This window comes from Mustelus asterias, chromosome 8, assembly GCF_964213995.1.
Source record: "Mustelus asterias chromosome 8, sMusAst1.hap1.1, whole genome shotgun sequence".
Classification (NCBI taxonomy): Eukaryota; Metazoa; Chordata; class Chondrichthyes; order Carcharhiniformes; family Triakidae; genus Mustelus; species Mustelus asterias.
The window spans coordinates 583375-607766 of NC_135808.1; the positions used below are offsets into that span (position 1 = coordinate 583375).

Here is a 24392-nt window from a genome sequence, read left to right on the forward strand (position 1 = left end):
GGAGAAAACCCATGCAGACACGGGGAGAATGTGCAATGTTGCTGCCCTTTATCAGGTGAATGGTCATTTATTTGTTTTCTTTTTCCTTCTTTTGCCGGATATGGAAGTCGCTGGCTACCTCAGCACTTACTGCCCATCCCTAATTGCCCCTTGAGAAGGTGGCAGTGAGTCACCTTCCTGAACCACTGCAGTCCGTGAGGTGCAGCTACGCCGATGGTGCTGTTAGGGGGGCAGCATGACTGAGACATCGGCAAAGTATGAAACGTACTTTGATTAGAATCAACCCAATTTCTAATCCCTTCAAATGTCTGAAAAAACCTCAACGTTCCTATTTGCTGGCTATAGAGTCATAGAGGTTTACAGCATTGAAACAGGCCCTTCAGCCCAACTTGACCATGATGCCCTGTTTTTACCCCTAAGCTAGTCCCAGTTGCCCGCATTTGGCCCATATCCCTCTATACCCATCTTAACCATGTAACTGACTAAATGCTTTTTAAAAGACAAAATTATAAGGAGCATCAACCCTGCATGCACATGTTGGAAAATTGAAGCGGTGTGCTTTGGCAATGAGTGAATATTCCTCACTGCCAGCATATCCCTGTAGGATTTCCCTGGATGGGAGGTGTTGCTATCTCTTACTCCAATAGCTCAGCAAATTTATTTATTGAATAGGAGAATTCTTTTGGTAAGAAGAAGTCAATTTAAGATCATAGAATCCCTACAGTGCAGAATCGAGCCTGCACCGACAACAATCCCACCTAGGCCCATAACCCCATATCTTTACCCACTAATCCTCTGATCTATGCATCCGAGGACATTAAAGAGCAATTTAGCATGGCCAATGCACCTAACCTGTACATCTTTGGACTGTGGGAGGAAACAGGAGCACCCAGAGAACACCCACACAGACATGGGGAAAACATGCAAACTCCACACACACAGTGACCCAAGCCAGGAATTGAACCCAGGTCCCTGGAGCTGTAAGGCAGCAGTGCTAACCACTGTGCTACCGTGCCGCCCAATCTATATTGACTTAATGCCTCCAGCTTGATATTGTGGCTCAAATTAGCTACCATAGTGAGGGGTGCTGGGGGCCAGATATCATTGCCAATCACCATCCAGCACTATGACTGGAAAGTGTAGATGAGGAGTGCACAGGACTGAGCTCCTCTGTCAGATACTCAATGCTTCCAATCTCACCAGAAAGCCAGCCAATATTTGTTGTCCAAAGTTGAATGATAAACTGGGTGAGAGAGAACGGGCCTAGCCAGAATGGTCAATGTTGAACTCTAGATGTCAACCTAACACTTCGGATGAAATTGATTGTTATGAATTCTTGACAACGTAATAAATAGAACTAGCATCTAACATTAGCTGTAGAGTAAGATTAACGTTCTGTTCTAACAACTACATCAAAATCGACCCATCTTTCAAATGCCCTCCACATTGCCAGCGAGAAGAGATCTCTGTAGCACAGAGCAAACAACCAAAATGCTGGCATTTTCTTTTCTGGGTGTCACTTTTTAGAGATTGTTTTGCTCTAGCAAATTCAAACATCTCTGTTAGTCTTGTAGCCTGCATATTAAATTTTAAACACATCCCTTAACATCCACATTCAAAGGCCTCTATTTTCTTCCTTATTAATAGTGAGGTACATTATTTGCTCGATGGTCCTATTCCCATCATCAGCCTCCAATCACCCTCTCTTCATCGCAACTTCTCTTTATTTTGATAAAGGCGTGATGGGCAGCAAAAGACCAGCTGCTCAAAACTGCTCATACCATGACAGAGCAACATGACTCAACTATTTCTCTCTCTCTCTCTCTCTCTTTATCCTTATCAGAGCCTTGAAACTTTATGAAAACAAGTGTGTCTACCTTTATTTTATGTGATTTTAAATTGAGTGCAAAAAAACGAGAATGTTCTTTTTTTAAATTAGGTTTCAAAGTGGAAGACGGGAGGAAGTCGCTTTGTGCTTAGATGGCTTTTGTTCAGAAATGAGTTAAGAGGAAGATCATTTCATGTTGAGTGAAAAATGATTAAAAGTCTTCATGTATGTTACTTAAAGATAGAAGGTACAGGGTGGATCTGCTCTTTCTTGCAGACAAGTCCTAATTGAATCTGCCCTATTTTCCAAGAATTTGTTTCTAAAGTTGTTAAATGCTCAACACATTAGCAATAAAGTACATGATTGGTTGTTATGTTGTGGTGTTTGTAAAACTTTTGGTTTCTGTGTCATTTTATATCTGTAAATAAATCTGTTTCAATATTTTAGCCTGGATACCATGGTCGAGTGGGATACTTATAGTCTGCTGAGGTGACAGGTGGTGACCTTCCACAGATTCTCCAGTATCTGAATTACTGAAGTTTTGGCCAGTGTTGCACCTGGACTATTGGTAAAATATCAAAGGGTGGAATGTAGATGTAAATTTGATTTGATTTGATTTATTATTGTCGCATGTAATAGTATACAGTGAAAAGTATTGTTTCTTGCGCGCTATACAGACAAAACATACCGTTCGTAGAGAAGGAAATGAGAGAGTGCAGAATGTAGTGTTACAGTCATAGCTAGGGTGTAGAGAAAGATCAACTTAATGCCAGGTAAATCCAATCAAAAGTCTGACAGCAGCAGGGGAGAAGCGGTTCTTGAGTCGGTTGGTACGTGTCCTCAGACTTTTGTATTTTTTTCCCGACGGAAGAAGGTGGAAGAGAGAATGTCCGGGGTATATGTGGTCCTTAATCATGCTGGCTGTTTTTCCGAGGCAGCTGGAAGTGTAGTCAGTGTTAATGGGTGGGAGGCTGGTTTGAGTGATGAACTGGGCTTCATTCACGACTCTTTAGTATTTTAGTTCATTGGATGGCAAGTTCTTTCCCCTGTTCTTTATATGATAAAGATCCTTGATGCCTGTTATAAATTTTTGGGTCGGCGATAAAGTTAAAGTTTAAAGTTTATTTATTCGTCACAAGTCGGCTTGCATTAACACTGCATTGAAGTTACTGTGAAAATCCCCTAGTCGCCACACTCCGACGCCTGTTCGGGTACGCTGAGGGAGAATTTAGCACGGCGAATGCACCCTAACCAGCACGTCTTTCAGACTGTGGGAGGAAACCGGAGCACCCGGAGGAAACCCACGCAGACGTGGAGAGAACGTGCAGACTCCGCATGGACAGTGACGCAAGCTGGGAATTGAACCCGGATCCCTGGCGCTGTGAGGCAGCAGTGCTAACCACTGTGCCACCATGTCACCATATGTGCCACCCTAAGTGCCACCATGCCACCCTAGGATTCATTCAGTGACAACAGCCTCTTCTTACACGGATGCCAGATCATGTGTGATTACGATTTAAACATAGCTGCCCAATATTGAGTAAAATGACAAAATACCCTACAAGTGATGTGCCGAGTCACAACAATGAAACACCTCACTGTAAATACCTGACGCTTCAAATATCCTCGCACACATATCTTCTATCTTCTGGAAGGCCCATTCTCTTCCACTCCCACTCAATCAACATCATGGAGACAACCACTGAACTGAAGCTTAAATCGGTATAGTTTGGACAATGTGGTTGCGTGTGTCAAGTACATTTCTAAATTACCCCAGTTCTGATGAAAGGTTAATTTGTTAATTCTGTTTCTTTCTCCACAGATGCTGCCTAACCTGTAGATTATTTCTTTCTTGCATTTTCTGTTCTTATTCCAGATTTCCAGCATTCACAGTATTTTGCTTTTCAATGAGTGTTTAATTCACCGTCCCTTCTCTCCTAGGGATGCTTACCTTGAAGAGGTATTGCTTTTCTCTCCCATGGGATTTCTGTTTGTCTCTTTCACATCTCTAACTTTTCTGGTTTTGATGAAAGGTCACAGACAGAAAGGGCACACTTTCTGATAAGTGGCTCACTTGGCCGTTCCTTCACTGTTGCTCGGTCAAAATTCTGGAACTCCCTTCCTAACAATGCATAGCCTACAGTGATTTGAGAAGGCATCTTCACAAGAGTAATTAGGAATGGAAACTAATGCTGGCCCTGCCAGTGATGCCCACATCCCATGGACAAAAATAATCATTTAAAAAAGATTCTCCACTAAGGGCAGGATTTTCTGGCTGCTTTCTCTCCAAAACCGGAAAATCCTGCCTGAGGTCAATGGTCCGCCCCTTGCCCGCTCTGACTCCACCACGGAAATTCGCCCCAATGTCTCTGCAAGTCACTTGTCGAGGGTGTGATGGAATACTCACCATTAACATGGGTGGATGCAGCATAAGAAGCTGAAAACTGTCAGGAAAAAGTCAACTCAGTCTGAACAGAGTCCAGGCTCCAAGACTGCTGCTGCAGGCTGTATTATCGAAGGGATAGACAGCACCTCTCTCCTATCCCTGGGCAATACTATATGATAAAGCAATTATATTATGGGGATATCAGCACTTCCCTGTTCCCTTCAAAGTTGCACACTTTGTCACTTCGTCAAAGGTGAAAGGCAACCATAAGAAATAGGTGTAGAAGTAGGCCATTCAGTCCATCAAGTCTGCTCCCCCGTTCAATGAGATCATGACTGAACTGATGTGACAATTCTCAACTCCACTTTCCTGCCTTATATCATAACCCTTGATTCCTTTACTAATTAAAAATCTGTCAACCTCAGCCTTGAACAGACTCATTGACCCAACCTCTACACATTCTGCGGCAAAGAATTCCACAGATTCACTCCCCTCTGAGAGAAGAAATTCCTCCTCATCTCGGTCTTCAATTGGTGATCCCATACTCTGGGATTATGCCCTAGACTCTCCCACAAGGAAGGGGAAACAACCTCTCACCAGCCTGATTGGGTAAATACCACTGATCTTTCACCATAACTCATTCAAAATTCTGGAATTCCTGAATTCACACTCACAAGGGAACCCCATCATCACAAGAGTCATAGAGGTTTCCAGCATGGAAACAGGCCCTTCGGCTCAACTTGTCCATGCCACCATTTTTTAAAAACACCTAAGCTAGTCCCATTTGCCCACATTTGGCCCATATCCCTCTGTACCCATCTTACCCATGTAACTGTCTAATGCTTTCTAAAAGACAAAATAAGAAATCTACTACTACCTCTGGCAGCTTGTTCCAGACACTCACCACCTTCTGTGTGAAAAAATTGCCCCACTGGACACTTTTGTACCTCTCCCCTCTCACCTTAAACGTATGCCCCCTACCTTTGGGAAAAATGTTGACTATCTAGCTGATCTATGCCCCTCATTATTTTATAGACCTCTATAAGGTCACCCCTCAGCCTCCTACACTCCAGAGAAAAAAGTCCCAGTCTATTCAGCCTCTCCTTATAACTCAAACCATCAAGTCCTGATAGCATCCTCGTAAGTCTCTTCTGCACTCTTTCTAGTTTAATAATATCCTTTCTATAATAGGGTAACCAGAACTGTACACAGTATTCCAAGTGTGGCCTTACCAATGTCTTGTACAACTTCAGCAAGACGTCCCAACTCCTGTTTTCAATGTTCTGACAAATGAAACCAAGCATGCTGAATGCCTTCTTCACCACTCTGTCCACCTGTGACTCCACTTTCAAGGAGCTATGAATCTGTATCCCTAGCACTCTTTGTTATGTAACTCTCCTCAACGCCCTACCATTAACTGAGTAAGTCCTGCCCTGGTTCAATCTACCAAAATGCATCACCTCCCATTATCTAACTTAACCTCCATCTGCCATTCATCAGCCCACTGGCCCAATTGATCAAGATCCCATTGCAATTCGAGATAACTTTCTTCACTGTCCACGATGCCACCAATCCTGGTGTCATCTGCAAACTTACTAACCATGCCTCCTATACTCTCATCCAAATCATTAATATAAATGACAAATAACAGTGGACTTAAAGAACTCCACTTAATAACAAAAGATTTGAAGGAAAAAGCCTTTCATCGCACCCTCAGAGTTAAGAAGGGTGGACAATTACAATGAGGCTGTCCTGGTATCACATGCATTCTGTAAACAAATAAAAATATAATCTTGAGGAAGTCATGATGTAGTAAGTAAAAAGAAAGAACTTTAATGTACATCACCCCCTTCACATCAACAGAGCTTCGGAATGGATGAAAGTTATTTTTGTGCTTTTTTGGGGTGAGCCACACCCACCAAGTTGCACACAGGAAGATTCCACAGATTCACATCATCTGTTTACTGATGATTAATTAGAGATATCTTTGATCGGGGCACCAGGACAAGTCCCTTGTTTTTGTTTTTCAAATGGAATTACTTGTATTCAGACAAACACCGCAGTTTAATGTTTCATCGACTGTAAATTGCCACTATTGCAGCATTCCCTCAGTACTGCACAGATATCTTGCTCTACATTGTATGCCTTTGCCATGGTATTGAATTATGTTGCTCCGTCATGCTACTACCAACGAACCAAGTTGGCAAAAATGTGAAGGGGGATTCCTCTCGACAACGGTAATAAGAAGGCAGGAACTGAAAGAGTAGCAGGAAATTATATAATGGGGTTTAAACTAAGCTCAGATATGAACGTGACATAGGATTCAGAGTCAACAAACTGCCAGGCTGGGGTGTGTTTGTGGGGCAAATGAGCGATTTGTTCTGGGAGCCAAACAGAATTGGTTTTGAAGTAAAAGTTGGAGAAAGCTTATGATGGAGGTGACAGAATCGTAGAATCCCGACAGCGCAGAAGGGGGTCATTCATTCCATCGAGCCTGCACCAACAACAATCCCACTCAGATCCTATCCCCTCAACCCCACCATTTACCCTGCCATTACAGAGACTTAGTTAAGGGAAGGACAGGATTGGCAGCTTAACATTCCAGGATACAGATGTTTCAGGCGGGATGGGGGGATGTAAAAAGGGTGGGGGAGTTGCACTACTGATTAAGGAGAACAGCTGTACTGCGAGAGGACACCTCGGAGGGATCATACGGTGAGGCAATATGGGTAGAGCTCAAGAATAGGAAGTGTGTAGTCACAATGTGACTACACGAAGGTGAGTGGGAAAGCGAATTGCGTGGAGGACGCGGATATTCTGCAGAGAGATTTGGATAGGTTGAGCGAGTGGGCGAGGATCTGGCAGATGGAATATAACGTTAGCAAATGTGAGGTTATCCACTTTGGAAGAAATAATAGTAAATTGGAATATTATTTAAATGGAGAAAAATTACATCGTGCGACTGTGCAGAGGGACCTGGGGGTCCTTGTGCACGAATCGCAAAAACTCAGTCTGCAGGTGCAGCAGGTGATCAAGAAGGCGAATGGAATGTTGGCCTTTATCGCGAGGGGGATAGAATATAAAAGCAGGGAGGTCTTGCTGCAACTGTACAAGGCACTGGTGAGGCCGCAACTGGAGTACTGTGTGCAGTTTTGGTCCCCTTATTTGCGAAAGGATATATTGGCCTTGGAGGGAGTGCAGAGAAGGTTCACCAGGTTGATACCGGAGATGAGGGGTGTAGCTTATGAGGAGAGATTAAACAGATTGGGTCTGTACTCGTTGGAGTTTAGAAGGATGAGGGGTGATCTTATAGAGACATATAAGATAATGAAGGGGCTGGATAGGGTAGAGGTGGAGAGATTCTTTCCACTTAGAAGGGAAACCAGAACTAGTGGGCACAGCCTCAAAATAAGGGGGGGCCGGTTCAGAACAGAGTTGAGGGGGAACTTCTTCTCTCAGAGGGTAGTGAATCTCTGTAATTCTCTGCCCATTGAAGTGGTGGAGGCTTCCTCGTTGAATATGTTTAAATCACGGGTAGATAGTTTTCTGATCAATAGGGAATTAGGGGTTATGGGGAGCAGGCGGGTAAGTGGAACTGATTCGCTTCAGATCAGCCATGATCTTATTGAATGGCGGGGCAGGCTCGAAGGGCCAGATGGCCTACTCCTGCTCCTATTTCTTATGTTCTTAATGTTGGGGGTTTATTATAGGCCACCCAACTGCCAGTGGGAGATAGAGGAACAGGTGTGTAGGCAGATTTTGGCAAAATGTAAAAGTAACAGGGTTGTTGTGTTGGGAGATTTTAACTTCCCCTATATTGACTGGGACTCACTTAGTGCTCGGGGCATGGATGGGGCAGAGTTTGTAAGGAGCATCCAGGAAAGCTTCTTGAAACAGTTTGTAGATAGTCCAACTAGGGAAGGGGACTATCTGGACCTGGTATTGGGGAATGAGCCCGGCCAGGTGGTCGATGTTTCAGTAGGGGAACAGTTCGGAAACAGTGGCCACAATTCAGTAAGCTTTAAAGTACTAATGGATAAAGATAAGTGTAGTTCTCAAGTTAAGGTGCTAAACTGGGGGAAGGCTAATTACAACAATATTAGGCAGGAACTGAAGAATGGAGATTGGGGGCAGATAGAATCATAGAATCATAGAAACCCTACAGTGCAGAAAAAGGCCATTTGGCCCATCAAGTCAGCACCAACCACAATCCCACCCAAGCCCTACCCCCATATCCCTACATATTTCACCCGCTAATCTACGCATCTCAGGACACTAAGGGGCAATTTTAGCATGGCCAATCAACCTAACCCACACATCTTTGGAAACCGGAGCACCCGGAGGAAACCCACGCAGACATGAGGAGAATGTGCAAACTCCACACAGACAGTGACCCAAGCCGGGAATCGAACCCAGGTCCCTGGAGCTGTGAAGCAGCAGTGCTAACCACTGTGCTACCGTGCCCTTCTGCAGATATCTGCAGATATCCACTCCATCTGACGAAGGAGCAGGTCTCCGAAAGCTAATGGCATTTGCTACCAAATAAACCTGTTGGACTTTAACCTGGTGTTGCTAAAACTCTTACTGTGTTTACCCCAGTCCAACGCCGGCATCTCCACATACAGGGGAGGTCCCAGAGGATTGGAGAATAGCCAATGTTGTTCCTTTGTTTAAGAAGGGTAGCAAGAATAATCCAGGTAATTACAGGCTGGTGAGCCTTACATCAGTGGTAGGGAAATTATTGGAGAGGATTCTTTGAGGCAGAATTTATTCCCACTTAGAAATAAGTGGATGTATTAGTGAGAGGCAACATGGTTTTGTGAAGGCAAGGTCCTGTCTCACTAATTTGATCGAGTTTTTCGAGGAAGTGACAAAGATGATTGATGAGTGTAGGGCAGTGGATGTTGTCTACATGGACTTCAGTAAGGCCTTTGACAAGGTCCCTCACGGCAAACTAGTGCAGAAGGTGAAGTCACATGGGATCAGAGGTGAGCTGGCAAGATGGAAACAAAATTGGTTCAGTCAAAGAATGATGTGGAGATGCCGGCGTTGGACTGGGGTAAGCACAGTAAGAAGTCTCACAACACCAGGTTAAAGTCCAACAGGTTTATTTGCTACCAAATAAACCTGTTGGACTTTAACCTGGTGTTGTGAGACTTCTTATTCAGTCAAAGAAGACAGAGGGTAGCAATGGAAGGGTGCGTTTCTGAATAGAGGGCTGTGACAAGTGGTGTTCTCAGGGATCAGTGCTGGGACCTTTGCTGTTTGTAATATATATAAATGATTTGGAGGAAAATGTAACTGGTTTGATTAGTAAGTTTGCGGACGACACAAAGGTTGGTGGATTTGCGGATTGCGATGAGGACCATCAAAGGATACAGCAGGATATAGATTGATTAGAGACTTGGGCGGAGAGATGGCAGATGGAGTTTAATCCGAACAAATGTGAGGTAATGCATTTTGAAAGGTTTAATACAGATAGGAAATATACAGTAAATGGCAGAACCCTTAAGAGTATTGATAGGCAAAGGGATCTGGGTGTACAGGTACACAGGTCACTGAAAGTGGCAATGCAGGTGGAGAAGGTAGTCAATGAGGCATACGGCATGCTTGCCTTCATCAGCCGGGGCATTGAGTTTAAAAATTGGCAAGTCATGTTGCAGTTTTATAGTATCTTAGTCAGGCCGCACTTGAAATATAGTGTTCAATTCTGATCGCCACATTTCCAGAAGGATGTGGAGGCTTTGGAGAGGGTACGAAAAGATTTACCAGGATGTTGCCTGGTATGGAGGTCATTAGTTATGAGGAGAGGTTGGCGAAACTTGGTTTGTTCTCACTGGAACGACGGAGGTTGAGGGGCAACCTGATGGAAGTGTACAAGATTATGAGGGGCATGGACAGAGCGGATAGTCAGAAGCTTTTTCCAAGGGTGGAAGAGTCAATTACTAGGGGGCACAGGTTTAAGGTGCGAGGGGTAAGGTTTAAAGGAGATGTACGAGGCAGATTTTTTAAACAGAGGGTGGTGGGTGCCTGGAACTCGTTGCAGGAGGAGATAGTGGAAGCAGATACGGTAGTGACTTTTAAGGGGTGTCTTACAAATACATGAATAGGATGGAATAGAGGCATATGGTCCCCGGAAGGGTAGGGGGTTTTAGTTAAGTCGGGCAGCATGGTGGGTGCAGGCTTGGAGGGTCGAAGGGCCTGTTCCTGTGCTGTAATTTTCTTTGTTCTTTGTAATTCCCCTGACACTAAGGGGCAATTTAGCCTGGCCAATTAACTAACCCACATGTCTCTGGACTGTGGGAGGAAACTGGGGCACCCAGAGGAAACCCAGACAGACTCGTGAAAATGTGCAGACTCCACACAGGCAGTCACCCAAGGCCAGAATCGAACTCGAGTCCCTGGCACTGTGAGGCCACTGTGTACCACCAAGACATCCACCCATCAGAGGATGACGCCAATGAAGAAACAACATGTCGCCATGTAGCTTAAATTAGCCACACCTGATAGAAGAAAATTGGGACGGTGCTGGTCACTTTTGGAGAAGTTGGATTGGAACAGAACTGAATGAGGACAAATCAGTGTCGACAGACTACGAATTATGGAAGAGGAGAATGGAGATAAGGATGTGGCATCTCGAAAGGTGTCAAGGAGAGACTGTGTGCCGCAGTTAAACAGTTAAAAATATAATTGCCCAGGGTAAGCTCAGTGCTGTGAGGATTGATTGCTTTTAAATTAGGAAAAGCCCTGATGAGATGGGTGGTGAGGATTCAATTGAAGACCTTAGAGAAGGAAGGGAAGGTAGAGAAAAATAATACTTATTTTCCAACCTGATGAGTTTGGAATACCTGTCCAAATTATTAAGGTAAACAACCTCAGGTCATAATTTTAGGGTATGGGGTGGCAGATTTAAGAAAGAGAAATTACTTCTCTCAAAAGGTCGTGAATCTGTGTAACTCACCACCACATCAGAGTGGGGTGGATGTCAGGACGTAGACAGCTTTTTAATTAATAACAGGTTGAAGGGTTATCGTGAATGGGCAGGAAAATGGAGTTGAGGCCGAGGCAAAATCAGTCATGATCATAGAATTCCTACATTGCAGAAGACCATTTGGCCCATCGAGTCTGTACTGACAACAATCCCACCCAGGCCCTGTCCCGTAACCCCTGCTAATCCCTTTCACACTAAAAGGGTAAATGTAGCTTGGCCAATTAATCTAACCTAATAATAATATTGAATGGCGGAGCAGGCTCGAGGGCCTGAATGACCTACTTGTTATTTTGCTCCTTGTTATTTTGGGCAAAGGGCTAAACTTTAATACAGTTCACAGGGGAGCGAAAGTCCCTCAATATAAACGAATATATATATAGGTAACACATGGTCCCTCAGAAGTTGCCAGTAATTGACAGGTTTGAAAGAATATCGTTATTCCAGTTTGAGCTGAGTCAGTTTGAAATTTGAACATCACTGTCGGTTTGTTTTGGCGGTTAAACGCAAGCGCGCGCTCCGCTTTGAAAATGTCCGCCCGCCAACGGCTGACGGGCGCCCGTCTGTGACGTCACCCGATATCTCATTTGCATAAAGCGGATTGAGAATGTACCGCCGGCGGCAGCCAATCAGAAACCAGCGTTAATCAGCCTCAATGGCGTTGCGGCCGCGCTGACCCCGAGCTGGCGGGTTCAGCCAGGCAGTGACAAGACCATTAGCCTGGAGGTGGATCTAGACCAACTGAAACACTGAAAACTCACCAGAATAAACAAAACAAGGATTTTATTTATGTTTTGTTTAAAGTCCAAGAACATTAAGATCTATTGCCACATGAGTCATAGAGCAATACAGCATGGAAACAGGCCCTTCCACCCAACTGGTCCATGGTGCCCTCCCAGCTTGTCCCAATTGTCCGCGTTTGGCCCAAATCCCTCTAATCCTTTCTCATCCATGTACTTATCCAAATGCATTTTAAATGTACCTGCCTCAACCACTCTCTCTGGCAACTCAATCCATATACGCACCAGACTCGGTGTGAAGAAGTTGCCCCTCAGGTTCCTTTTAAATCTTTCCCCTCTCACCTTAAACCTATGCCCTCTAGTTTTCTATTCCCCTTCCACGGGAAAAAGACAATGTGTGTTCATCCTGTCTATGCCCCTCAGGATTTTATGCACTACAATAGACGTTGACTTCAGTCTACGTTGGACTATGTTGTCAAATGGCCACTTGTGCTGGATTTAATTCTATATCAAAAAATGAAATTAGCGGGGGGGGGATACGGAGCTCACATTGAGTTGCAACCCCGGTCTTTATTCTCTCTAATCACGAATTTCCACCCACAGCTTAAAGAAACCTCACTGCAGGCTTGGTCTGGGCATGGTTCCCACTGGGTAGTTTAAGAATTAAATGACTGGTGAATCTAAACTGGAATCCCTTTAAGATCCAGAAACTGTTTTTAAAAACCAGCCAAATCCAAGGATTTCTTCTTCCAATAAAGGACATTTTTTGGATTTGATTTATTATTGTCACATGCTTTGGGATACAGTGGAAAGTATTGTTTCTTGCGCGCTATACAGACAAAGCATACAGCCCACATAGTACTTAGGGGAGAAGGAAAGCAACAGGTGCAGAATGTAGTGTTACAGTCATAGCTAGGGTGTAGAGAAAGATCAGCTTAATGAGAGGTAGGTCCATTCAAAAGTCTCATGGCAACAGGGGAAAAGTTGTTCTTGAGTCAGTTGGTACGTATTCTAAGACTTCTTGTGTCTTTTTCCCGATGGAAGAAGGTGGGAGAGGGTATGGGGGATTTTATGGCCTTGCGCAACCTGAGACTGGAAAATCCCGCCCGAGGTGAATGGACCTTCCCTTTGCCCACCCCTCACCACTCCATTGCCACGACGGACAGGGCGGTAGAATTCCTACGTCTACTCGGCGTGCATGGGGTCCTGGACTATGTTGGCTGCTTTTCAAAGGCAGCAGGAAGTGTTGCTGGAATCGATGTACGGGAGGTTGCTTTGTGTGATGGACTGTGTCATCTATTTACTTATTGAGCCCACGCGGAGAGGTTAACCTAATTTTGCCAGACTCTTCACTAAACTATGGTTGGGAAAATTCTGTAAGCACCAGGGTGATTTCCATTGTTGAAACCTCTCCTCTCCGTATGAACTAAATTGCAGCGGTGAGAAACCGAGAATGTTAGGGTCAGATACTTGGCGCTTTCATTCTCAATCAAATGAGTGCTGAAATAAAAACAGAAAATGCTGGGGAAAAGCCAGCGGGTCTGCCAGCGTCTGTGACTCCTAGGAAGAGTCATACATTAACCCTGATTCTCTCCTAGATTCACAGAATTGTTACAGTGCAGACAGACGCTGTTTGGCCCATCATGTCTGCACCAGCTCTTCAATCGAACACCATGGCTTAGTGCCATTCTCCTGCCCTTTTCCCCATACCCTGCACGTTGTTCATATTCAAATAATTATCTCATACCTTCCTGAATGCCTTGATTCAATCTGCTTCCAACACATTCTCAGACAGTACATTCCAGATCCTAACCACTCACTGTGTGAATCTGTCTCCACCGCACTCTCAGACAGTACATTCCAGATCCTAACCACTCACTGTGTGAATCTGTCTCCACCATACTCTCAGACAGTGCGTTCCAGATCCTAGCCACTCACTGTGTGAATCTGTCTCCACCACACTCTCGAACAGTAGATTCTAGATCCTAACCACACGCTGTGTGAATCTGTCTCCACCATACTCTCAGACAGTGCGTTCCAGATCCTGTCCAGTTGCTGTGTAAATCTGTCTCCACCACACTTTCAGACAGTGCATTCCACATCCTATTCACTCACTGTGTGAATCTGTCTCCACCACACTCTCAGACAGTACATTCCAGATCCTAACCACTCACTGTGTGAATCTGTCTCCACCACACTCTCAGACAGTACATTCCAGATCCTAACCACTCGCTGTGTGGATCTGTCTTCACCACACTCTCAGACAGTACATTCCAGATCCTAACCACTCACTGTGTGAATCTGTCTCCACCACACTCTCAGACAGTACATTCCAGATCCTAACCACTCGCTGTGTGAATCTGTCTCCACCACGCTCTCAGACAGTACATTCCAGATCCTAACCACTCGCTGTGTGAATCTGTCTCCACCACTCTCAGACAGTGCATTCCAGATGCTGGATTCAGAGACCAGGGGTGCTCACCACTACACCACAGAACCCAACACCATGTTGAAGGTGAAAGCATCTGGAGAAGTAAAGGTTGCAAGGCACAAATTTTAAACCAGTTCAGGTTCTTGATGAGAATTAAGGATACTAGGAGGCTGCATAATGAATTATGAGTCAATTACTGAAGGATATGGTGCAGGGCAGAAAGGTTCGAGGATGGTCTCCTTTGATACCCAGGAGTGACAAGGCAGGAATGAATATTACAATAGTTTCAACTATAGAGAGAAACCCCAAAATAGTTATCGCCAAAGAGGAAGCTGTGATGCAATAATGAATACCTATACAAGGCCAACATTTTGTTTGAAATTGTAATTGCGTGAGATTTTCATGAAAACAATGAGAATGGAGCAACCAAGGATGAACGCTGGATTGCTCTTTTCAAGTGCTGTGCAATAAGGCAGGTAAACCATCCACTCTAAAATTCATACAATAACAATGATGTCTTCTTTTTATTCATTCAAGGGATTTGGGCATCATTGGCTAGGATAGCATTCAAAGCCCATTCCTAATTGCTCTTGAAGGTGGTGGTGAGATTCCTTCTGATGCAATCCACATGATGTGGATACAGCCACAGTGCTGTTAGGATTTTGATCCAGTGACAGTGAAGGAACAGCCGATATATTTCCAAGTCAGGATGGTGAGTAACTTGGAGGGGAATCTCCAAGTGGTGGTGTTCCCATGTATCTGCTGCCCTTGTCCTTCCAGAGGTTGTGGTTGTGGGTTTGAAAGTGGCTGCCTTAGGCGCCTTGGTGATTCCCTATGCCTGTTACTGTGCGTCGGTGGTGGAGGGAGTGAATGTTTGTGGATGGGATCCAATCAAGCGGGGCTGCTTTGTCCTGGATGGTGTTGAGCTTCTTGAATGTTGTTGGAGCTGCACTCATCCAGGCAAATGGGTAATATTCCATCACACTCCTGACTTGTGCCTTGTAGATGGTGGACAGGCTTTGGGGAATCAGGAGGTGAGTTACTCTCCGCAGCATTCCGAGCCTCTGACCTGGTCTAGTAGCAAGGAGTCTAACAACACCAGGTTGTTGTTACCAAACCTGGTGTTGTTAGACTCCTTACTGTGTTTACCCCAGTCCAACGCCGGCATTTCCACATACTGATCTAGTAGCCACAGTATTGATATGGCTGTGTCCAGTTCAGTTTCTGGTCAATGGTAACCCCCCAGGATGTTGACAATAGGGGATTCAGTGATGGTAATGCCATTGAATGTCAAAGGGTGATGGTTAGTGTCATAATTCCTGTTGTTAAATTCTGTCTAGAATAAAGATGGTCAGTGCTTGACACTTCTGTGGCGCGAATGTTACTTATCACTTGTCAGCCCAAGTCTGGATATTGTCCAGATCTTGCTGCATTTGAACATGAACTGCTTCAGTATCTGAGGAGTCGCGAATGGTGCTGAACATTGTGCTGTGTTGTGGGAAATTCTTCTAGGTGGCCTGATTAATTTAAAGACTAAATCTTTTCATTAAACATTTATTTTCACAAAGGCAAAAAAAATTATTCAGTTCAATGAAATTCTAGTCTTATTAAAACATTGAAATGTTAGATATTGGCCCAATCTTGCTCCATTTGGACATGGACTGCTTCAGTATCTGAGGAGTCGCGAATGGTGCTGAGCATTGTTTTGTCATTGGCGAATATCCCCACTTGTGACTTTATGATAGAAGGAAGGTCTGGTTGGGCCGAGGACAGTACCCTGAGGAACTCCTTATAAATCGTATAACAACATAAGTATCCTGAGTGTGAAGAGAATTCTTGGCCACCAAACAGCAGTTAAGAGATGTGTGTTAGTTTTGCAGTTAACATTTTTGGCAGTGCCAGTTCTAAAAACTAAATCTCAAATTCCAATCGTTACTAAAGGTGGACCTGAACTTCGCTTTAAAATATGGATTTACGTTGTTGATGATGCGTCAGAATTCTTTACAAGAATGATCCGTTTTACTTTCACCTTGTTGTTGTGTTTTTTAACTATAAAGCAACAGTTTTTGTTTAACTATAAGCGCTCATTCTGCTCACTCCTAAATTTGGATACATTCAGTTGAGGCGGGAAGGCGAGAATCGCGGATGTCACCTGACTCCGCCCCACTTCTGATCTTCACCGAGGTCCGCTGAGATTATATAAAAGGGCGTCGGCAAGCGTTCTGCTGTCACTGTTGAACTCGCTGTCAGGGTGGGATGTCTGGTAGAGGTAAAGGTGGGAAAGGTCTTGGGAAGGGCGGTGCTAAACGGCACCGGAAAGTTCTCCGCGATAATATCCAGGGAATAACTAAACCTGCTATCCGTCGGCTCGCTCGGCGTGGGGGCGTTAAGCGCATTTCAGGCCTCATCTACGAAGAGACCCGCGGAGTCCTGAAGGTTTTCTTGGAGAATATCATTCGGGACTCGGTCACCTACACCGAGCACGCGAAACGCAAGACTGTTACTGCCATGGATGTTGTGTACGCCCTGAAACGCCAAGGACGAACCCTCTATGGTTTTGGTGGTTGAAAACTTAAGGGAAAATATTTCACTGGAAAGGCTCTTTTAAGAGCCACTAATCCTTTTTACGAAAGACATGTACCTTTAATAATCCTTTATCGTGTTGGTTGGAGGACAGCTTCAATCAAACTAACCAGTTTACTTTACAGTTGCGCGTCATTTAGAAAAATTAAAATATAGCGTTTTGCACATGTGAATTGGGCTGGACAGAATTGTGCTCAACCACAATCTAACCTTACGGCCCAGCATATATCCCACTCTACCATTACCAAGCCAGTGGATTATGCCCTGGTTCAGTGCAGGAGCAGCACCCAGGCGCAGCTTTAAAAAAACGAGGTGTCAACCTGGTGAAGCTTCAACACAGGACTACTTGCATGCCAAGCAACACAGGCAGCAAAGTTTAAACGTAGCTAAGCAATTCCACAACTAAAGGATTAGATCTGAGCTCTGCAGTCCTGCCATATCCAGCCATGAATGAGGGTGGAAGACTAAGTTCACTTTGGGGGGAGGTGCCAAAAATAGCCCCATCCTCAATGATGCTGGAGCCCAATACATCAGTGCCAAACGTAAGGCTGAAGCATTCACAGCAATGTTCAGCCAGAGGTGCCGAGTGGATGATCCATCTCGGCTTCCTCCGGAGGTCCCGAGCATCTCAATGTCAGCATTCAGCCAATTCAGTTCACTCCATGTGGTATCAAGAAATGGCTGAAAGCACTGGATACCGCAGAGGCAATGAACCCTGACAATATTCCAGCAATAGTACTGAAGATGTGTTCCAGAACTTGCCACGCCCCTAGACAAGCTCTTCCAGTACAACACTGACACCTACCTTTCCGTGCGAGGCCAAGCTGCCTGTGCAGCCTGACAATTCGCTCTGAATTCAGCTGCAAGGAGCCGAGATGCCCCAAGGTTCAACTGCAGCAGGCAAGGAACATGCAGAGAGTTGAAAGAATGGTATAGAACAATGAAGACAAGAAAGAGACCACGGGTGAAAGGATTTCCAATATCGGATACGGGCAACTCCTAAAGAGGAACAGAGAAATAGCCGAATATCTTGGGGAAAACAAACCTAGTATCATTGGCAAGTAATCTCGATCCAGTTCTAGAATCAAGTCACCAATTGGTTATTTTGTGCCCCATCCAAGTCGGATGTTGTAATTTTTTGGGGGGTTAGTGCCAGTTAACTATGGCTGGGTTAAATTGATCCTTGAACCATCTCAGCTGATTTTTAAAAATTCTTTACTGGATGTGGGCATTGCTGGCTGGGCCCAGCATTTATTGCCCAGCCCTATCCCAGACCACCCTCCATTTCAGAGGGAATGTGAGAGTCAACCACATTGTTGTGGCTCTGGATTTACATGTAGGCCAGACTGGGTAAGGACGACAGATTTCCTTTCCTAAAGGACATTAGTGAACCAGATGGGTTTTTCTGACAATCGACAATGGTTTCATGGTTTAATTCCAGATTTTTATTGAATTCCAATTTCACCATCTGCCATGATAAAATAAGTAATTGCAGCACAGAAGGTGGCTATTCGGCCCATCAGGTCCATGCCGGCTCCAGTGATTGAGCGATCCAGTCAATCAGTCATGGTCTCCATTTCCATTGAGCAGTGAGTTCCAAGTCATTCCTATTCTCCACATTCTTCCTCATATTGCCTCTCCCTCTAGCCCAAATCTTTAGCCAAAAATCTCACAGATGTATTCTCAAATACCATCAGCTGATTAAAACCAGATTTTCTCGTCTAGCTGACCTAAACCTGCCGTAATCTTGTCCATCTCTATCAAATTTCCCTTTCCATCTCCTTCACTCTGGGGAAAACAACTCCAGATTCTCCAACCCTAATCTTGTAAGTAAAATCCCCTCATCCCTGGAACCGTTCTGGTGAATCTCCTTCTCCTGGAGCCTCACATCCTCCCTCCAGGCCCTGGCGCAATACTCTAGTTGGCACCTAACCGGTGTCTTTATGAAGATTCAGCATAACTTCTCTCTTTTTGTCCTCAAAGAAGCCCAATATCCTATCCGCTCTGCCATTAGGTCTGTTCAGAACTGTTGGCAATGAGTCTACATCGTCTCTGCTGATCCTGCATCGCCTCATTTCTCTCTGTTCAATTCCACCTGTCTACCCAGCCTAAGAGCCTCTCCGAGTTCCTGTTATACACGATTAGTCTCATGGTCAGTGTTTATCTCTCCTCCGAGTTTGGCAACTTTTACTTTACAATTCATTCAGGAAAAAAAAGAAACCAGTTAGTGGGGAAAATCCCCGCTTTGTTTTGCGCGTTAAGTGGCCACGGTAGGCAAAGCCCTCCCGTCCATTGACGTCAATCCCCATGTCACAACCCCTCTCTGTAACTCAGCTCACAGACTCAACCGGGACCTTCCAGGTTCCACAGGACCCTCGGGAAGGCCGAAACCTGGTCGACTTCCTCCTGCGGCCTCCCATCGACTTGCCACCGGTTCGTTCCCGCCAAAAAGAAAATAGCGGGAAGTCGCGCAATTTGTGGGGGGGGGGGGGAGGGAGAACAACTGAGCATGCGCGGCGGGGTCTATCCGGGGCGGAGTCAGCCTCGTGCCGCTGCCGCCCGGGGCAGACGGGGGGGGGGGGCGAGGGGGGCTGCCCCCAGGTCCGCACCGGGGCTTTAAATAGCGCCGAGGCAGGTGGGCCGTCTTCACATTGCAGCTGCGGCTGCCGGAGGGAGCGGAGGAAGTTTGATTGATTATTAACCCGCACATGGCGGACGTTGAATCCGTGGACATGGATTTCCCTGCTCCGGCGGTCTCTCCGCCGCCTCCCCCACCCCGCCCACTACCACCTCCAGACGTGAATGAGGCGGTGGACTTCGCGGTGGCGGTGAAGAAAAAACGGCGGCCGTATCGCCACAAAAAGTTCGGTTGCACGGTGGCTGAACACATAATGAAGGCGGTGGCAGCCACCAAGGAGCGACGGGGCCTCTCGGTGGCCGCTATGAAGAAGATGTTGTCGGCCAGCGGTTGTAAACAGCGCCGCAGCAAGTCGCGGGTCACCCAGCCCGTTCGCAGCTTCCTCAAACGGGATTCGCTGGTCAAAGCGCCTGGCAGTCTCGCTGCCTCCACCAGGCTGGGCGACGCCACAGGAAAACTGGGCATCGAAGCAAAGAAAGGCGAAGGGTCGACCGTGGTCTCTGTCTTTGAAACCAGGCGGAACCGCAGGAGGAAGGCGGCCCCCCACCCAAAGAGGGCGGTCAAAAGGCAGCGCAAGCCAGCCAGGAGAAAGTCGCTGAAAAGTAAAAGGTGGGCGGGACGGAGCAACAAAAGGCCGAACTTCCGAAAGGCCTCCCCGATCAGGAGGTCGGCCAGTGTCAATCCGGTCTGCCGGCCGCAGGAAGAGTCCAATACCCCTAACCCCGTGGCGCGAAGTGGAGAATCGACCTGTGGAGAAAACTGCTCTTCTCAGAGCCACTAAATATCAGTAAAAAGGGGCCAGATCGATTCAGACTAAAAAGATATAGTTAATGTAACGTTGAAAGAAAAGTTTTGATTTAATAAAGTGAAAGTTAAGACGTAACTAGTATTATTTATTTGGCTGTTTTGGGTTTTTATATAGTTAACTGGATGTAAGTGATTTAATAAAGGATTAAAGACGTACACGTTTTTTATGCAGTAAATATACAAAACCAAATGTCCGACCCTGGAAAATGGGTTAAAATGTTTGATAAAGAGCATTAAAATATACAAATCTAGGTTATACAGACCCTCAACAGACGTAAGATGCTGAAAATATTAGGATTCAATAAATTGAGAGAAGTCTTGTAGACTGCAAATTACTGACAGTAAATTGGGCCACCAGAAGGGCGGGAACTGGTCCCAGACACTGAGTAACCTGGTGTCAGAATCATGTGTTCAAGGGAAAAAGTATTGCTTTGTGGGGTGTTGTATGTAGGACAAGACCCCATTACAAAGCAAATTACTGCAAAATACTTAGCTGAAAAAAGCGGGTCACTGAAAAGGCCAGATGACACTTGCTGAACGTTGCATAAAGGGAGAATTAAGATACAAGTATTTTTATTTAAGTCCTTGCACGGGTTGGCGGAAACCCGGTACAAAGCAAATTACCGCAGCTGCTGGAAACAATGGGTAACAGCGGGAGGGGACCAGGGCGTTACCAAATATCTTTGGATGCACCCGACTAAGGAAGGAGGGGTGGAGTGAGAGGGGTTTTAAGGTTTGAACTTGCAAACTGACCGGAAGCTTTCATTTTGCTAAGGCAGGGAGGAACAGGGCGCCCAGTGGGCTGCGGCTCCGAGTGGGAGGACTCGTCCGCTTTGAGTGTTAGGGAGCATGCGCGGGGTGGGTTGGGGAACACGTGCGCTGAATGGGCTCTGGAGCATCCTCCAAGTGGGTTGTGGAGCATGCGCCGAATAGGTGGGCGAACACGCGCCGGCTCCCAGTGGGAGGACTCGCGTCTATCACGTCGGCCTTGAGAGTTGAAAAAGCGCCGCCGCCGCTGCCCGTGCTGTCGTTCTGCTCCCGGCGGCAAAGAGCGCGGGAGGGAGGGACGAGGAGACGGCTGCAGTCTGGGAGGGCGGCGAAGGGAAGGTGCTAAAGGCGCCACCGCCGCAAATGGCTTCGGGCGATCTGCTCGAAGGCCCCTCCCGAGGCAGAAAGCCGAGACGGCGGAGGGGCCCGCCGCCCTCCAGGGTGCGGCAAGCGGCGGGAGCGCCCACCGTGTCGGGCCACATCGTGGAGGCGGTGGCCTCTTCCCGGGGGAGCCGCAGCCAATCGCTGGCCGGCGTCAAGAAGGCGCTGTCGGCCGCCGGCTACGACGTGCCGCGGATCAACTCGCGGGTGAACCAAGCGGTGCGGAGCCTGGTCAGCGGCGGCTCGCTGCTCCAGACCGCCGGCACCGGGGCCTCCGGCTCCTTAAGGATCAACCGGCAGCATCTGGAGGGACAGAGCCGCGCCTCCGCCGCCCCCAAAGCCCAGGGGGGAGAGCGGCCGCTGGGCCCAGAGCCAAGGTGAAGAGGAGCCGGGCCCGGCTGAAGAAGAAACCGGGAGGAGGCCGGAGGAAAGGAGCCGCTGTCGGCGGCGGGCGGAGGAAAAGAGCCAAAGCCACCGGCGTCCGGAGGTTGGGCGGGCGGCTCCGGAAAGCGCGCGAGGAGCCGGCGCCTGAAGGGGATCCGGCCGCCGGGCAGGAAGGGGAAGAAGAGGCGGCAGCAACTGAGAAAGAAACCGAGGAAACAACCGGGCGGCAGGAAAGCAAAACGGTGAAGGAGGAAAAATAAAGAATAAAAATAAATAACAAAAGGCTCTTTTCAGAGCCACCGACTCCCTCAGAGAAAGAGGAATAATCAGAAAATAAACCCCCAAATTCATAAAACATCCTCTAAAAATCATTGGTAATCAAACACTGGATGTTGCAAATGTGAAATAAAAATAGAAAATACTGGAAAAAGCCAACCTCGGGGGAGAAAATCTTTCCGAAAGGGTAGATTTTCCGGTCCCGCCGCAGGAGAGGGATAATCTGAAATTAAATTAGAAAATGTTGGAAACACCCAGCAAATGTCAGCATCTGGGGGAAGGGAAACTAGGTTTAATTTTTCACCAGGACTCGGGAAAGTTCATGAAGGTTTTACGCAGAGAAGATTGGGGAGGAGGGAGAGAAGTGTAGAAATGTTACAGAGGGTTTCGTGTATCCGGGAGGAGAAATGTGGAAATGTTGCTGTTTCTCAGAGGAGCCAATTAGAAAAGGCCAGTTGCAATCCGACATTAGCATAGGGCTGTTTATATAAGAGGAGGCTGGAGTAGCTGTCTGCATTTGGGAAGCGAGTGCACAGGAAGGGGAACATTGGAAGATCTGGCCATGCCGACTGCCGCTGTCTCCACCAGTGCCACCACCGTGGGCTCCAAGGGCTCCCTGTCCAAAAAAGGCTCCAAGAAGACAGCAATGAAGATGTCCAGGAAGGGGGACAAGAAGCACCGGCGCAGCAGGAAAGAGAGTTACAGCATCTACATCTACAAGGTGCTGAAGCAGGTCCACCCGGACACCGGCATCTCCTCCAAGGCCATGAGTGTCATCAACTCGTTCGTTAGCGACATCTTCGAGCGCATCGCCGGCGAGGCTTCCCGCCTGGTCCACTACACCCGGCGCCAGACCATCTCCTCCCGGGAGATCCAGAGCGCTGTCCGCCTCCTGCTGCCGGGAGAGCTGGCCAAGCACGCTGTCTCCGAGGGCACTAAGGCGGTCACCAAGTACACCAGCTCAAAGTAGAGGGAGAGGGTTAAACAAACTGACAACCAAAACAAAACGGCTCTTCTAAGAGCCACTTACCAATGTCTGAACAGGGAGAGCTGAATCAAACTGTTAACCGAGCAGAACTAAGACAGCTTCAGATTTACCAAAGCAAATCAAACTTGCAACATACCAGAACATAATATAGATTTAAAAATGCTGGATAAACTCAGCATTCTTAACACACCTTAATATTTTCCAATTTAACACAACCAAAACTTCTAACTTAACAAGCAGCACAACTTTAGATTTAACAAAGCGAATCAAACTTGCAATCAGGACAAAATAAAACAAACAAAATTCTGGATAAACTCAGTATTTCTAGCATAACCAGAACAAATACAACACGGCAATAGAACCCGAACTTCAACTTAATGGAATCAACACAACTTTAGATTGATGAAAGCAAATCAAACTTGCAACATAACAGGACAAAACGTAAATAACAAAAACGCTGGATAAATTCAGCATTCCTAACACAACATTCTCCAACTTAACACAACCAAAACTTCCAATTTAACAACAACCATAATTACAGATTTAACAAAGCAAATGAAACTTGCAACATACCAGAACAAAACAAAATATAACATAAAAACAGAAAATGCTGTATAAACTCAGCATTTCTAACATGCCAGAACAATTTCCAATTTAACAATGCAACCAAAACTTCCAACTTAAAAAACCAACACAACTTCAGATTTACCAAAACTTATACAACTTCACAACCAACATGCCAGAATAAACAAAGCTTAAAACTCTAGAAGCAACAAGTCTTCAAATTCACCAAAGTAAATGGGCAACACGCCAAGACAAAATTTATAAATATAAACAAATGCTGGATAAACTCAGCATTTCTTACATAACCAGAACAATTTCCAACTTATCAAATAACCAAACCTTGTACAACTTAAACAAAACTTCAGATTTACCAAAGTGAATAAAACTTGCAACATACCAGGACAAAATACCACAAATAAAAACAATGTTGGATAAGTTCAGAATTTGTAACATAGCCAGAACAATTTCCAATTTAACAATACAACAAAAACTTCCAACTTAACAGAACCAACACAGCTTCAGATTCACCAAAGCAAATAAAACGTGGAGCTCTCTCCCTAACAGCACTGTGGGCGTACCTACAAAACATGGACTGCAGCGGTTCAAGAAGGCAGTTCACCCTGTTATGAT

The 24392-nt window shown here is 46.0% G+C and overlaps 2 protein-coding genes across 2 annotated transcripts; both read left to right on the plus strand.

Annotated features, from left to right (window-relative positions):
- Positions 1 to 16629: 16629 nt before the first annotated feature.
- Positions 16630 to 16941, plus strand: LOC144497808 (histone H4-like). Its single transcript, XM_078219244.1, has one exon. The coding sequence runs from the start codon at positions 16630 to 16632 to the stop codon at positions 16939 to 16941; it is 312 nt and encodes a 103-aa protein (XP_078075370.1).
- Positions 16942 to 22772: 5831 nt separating this feature from the next.
- LOC144497809 (histone H2B 7-like) lies at positions 22773 to 23180 on the plus strand. The gene has a single exon (XM_078219245.1). The coding sequence runs from the start codon at positions 22773 to 22775 to the stop codon at positions 23178 to 23180; it is 408 nt and encodes a 135-aa protein (XP_078075371.1).
- Positions 23181 to 24392: the final 1212 nt, after the last annotated feature.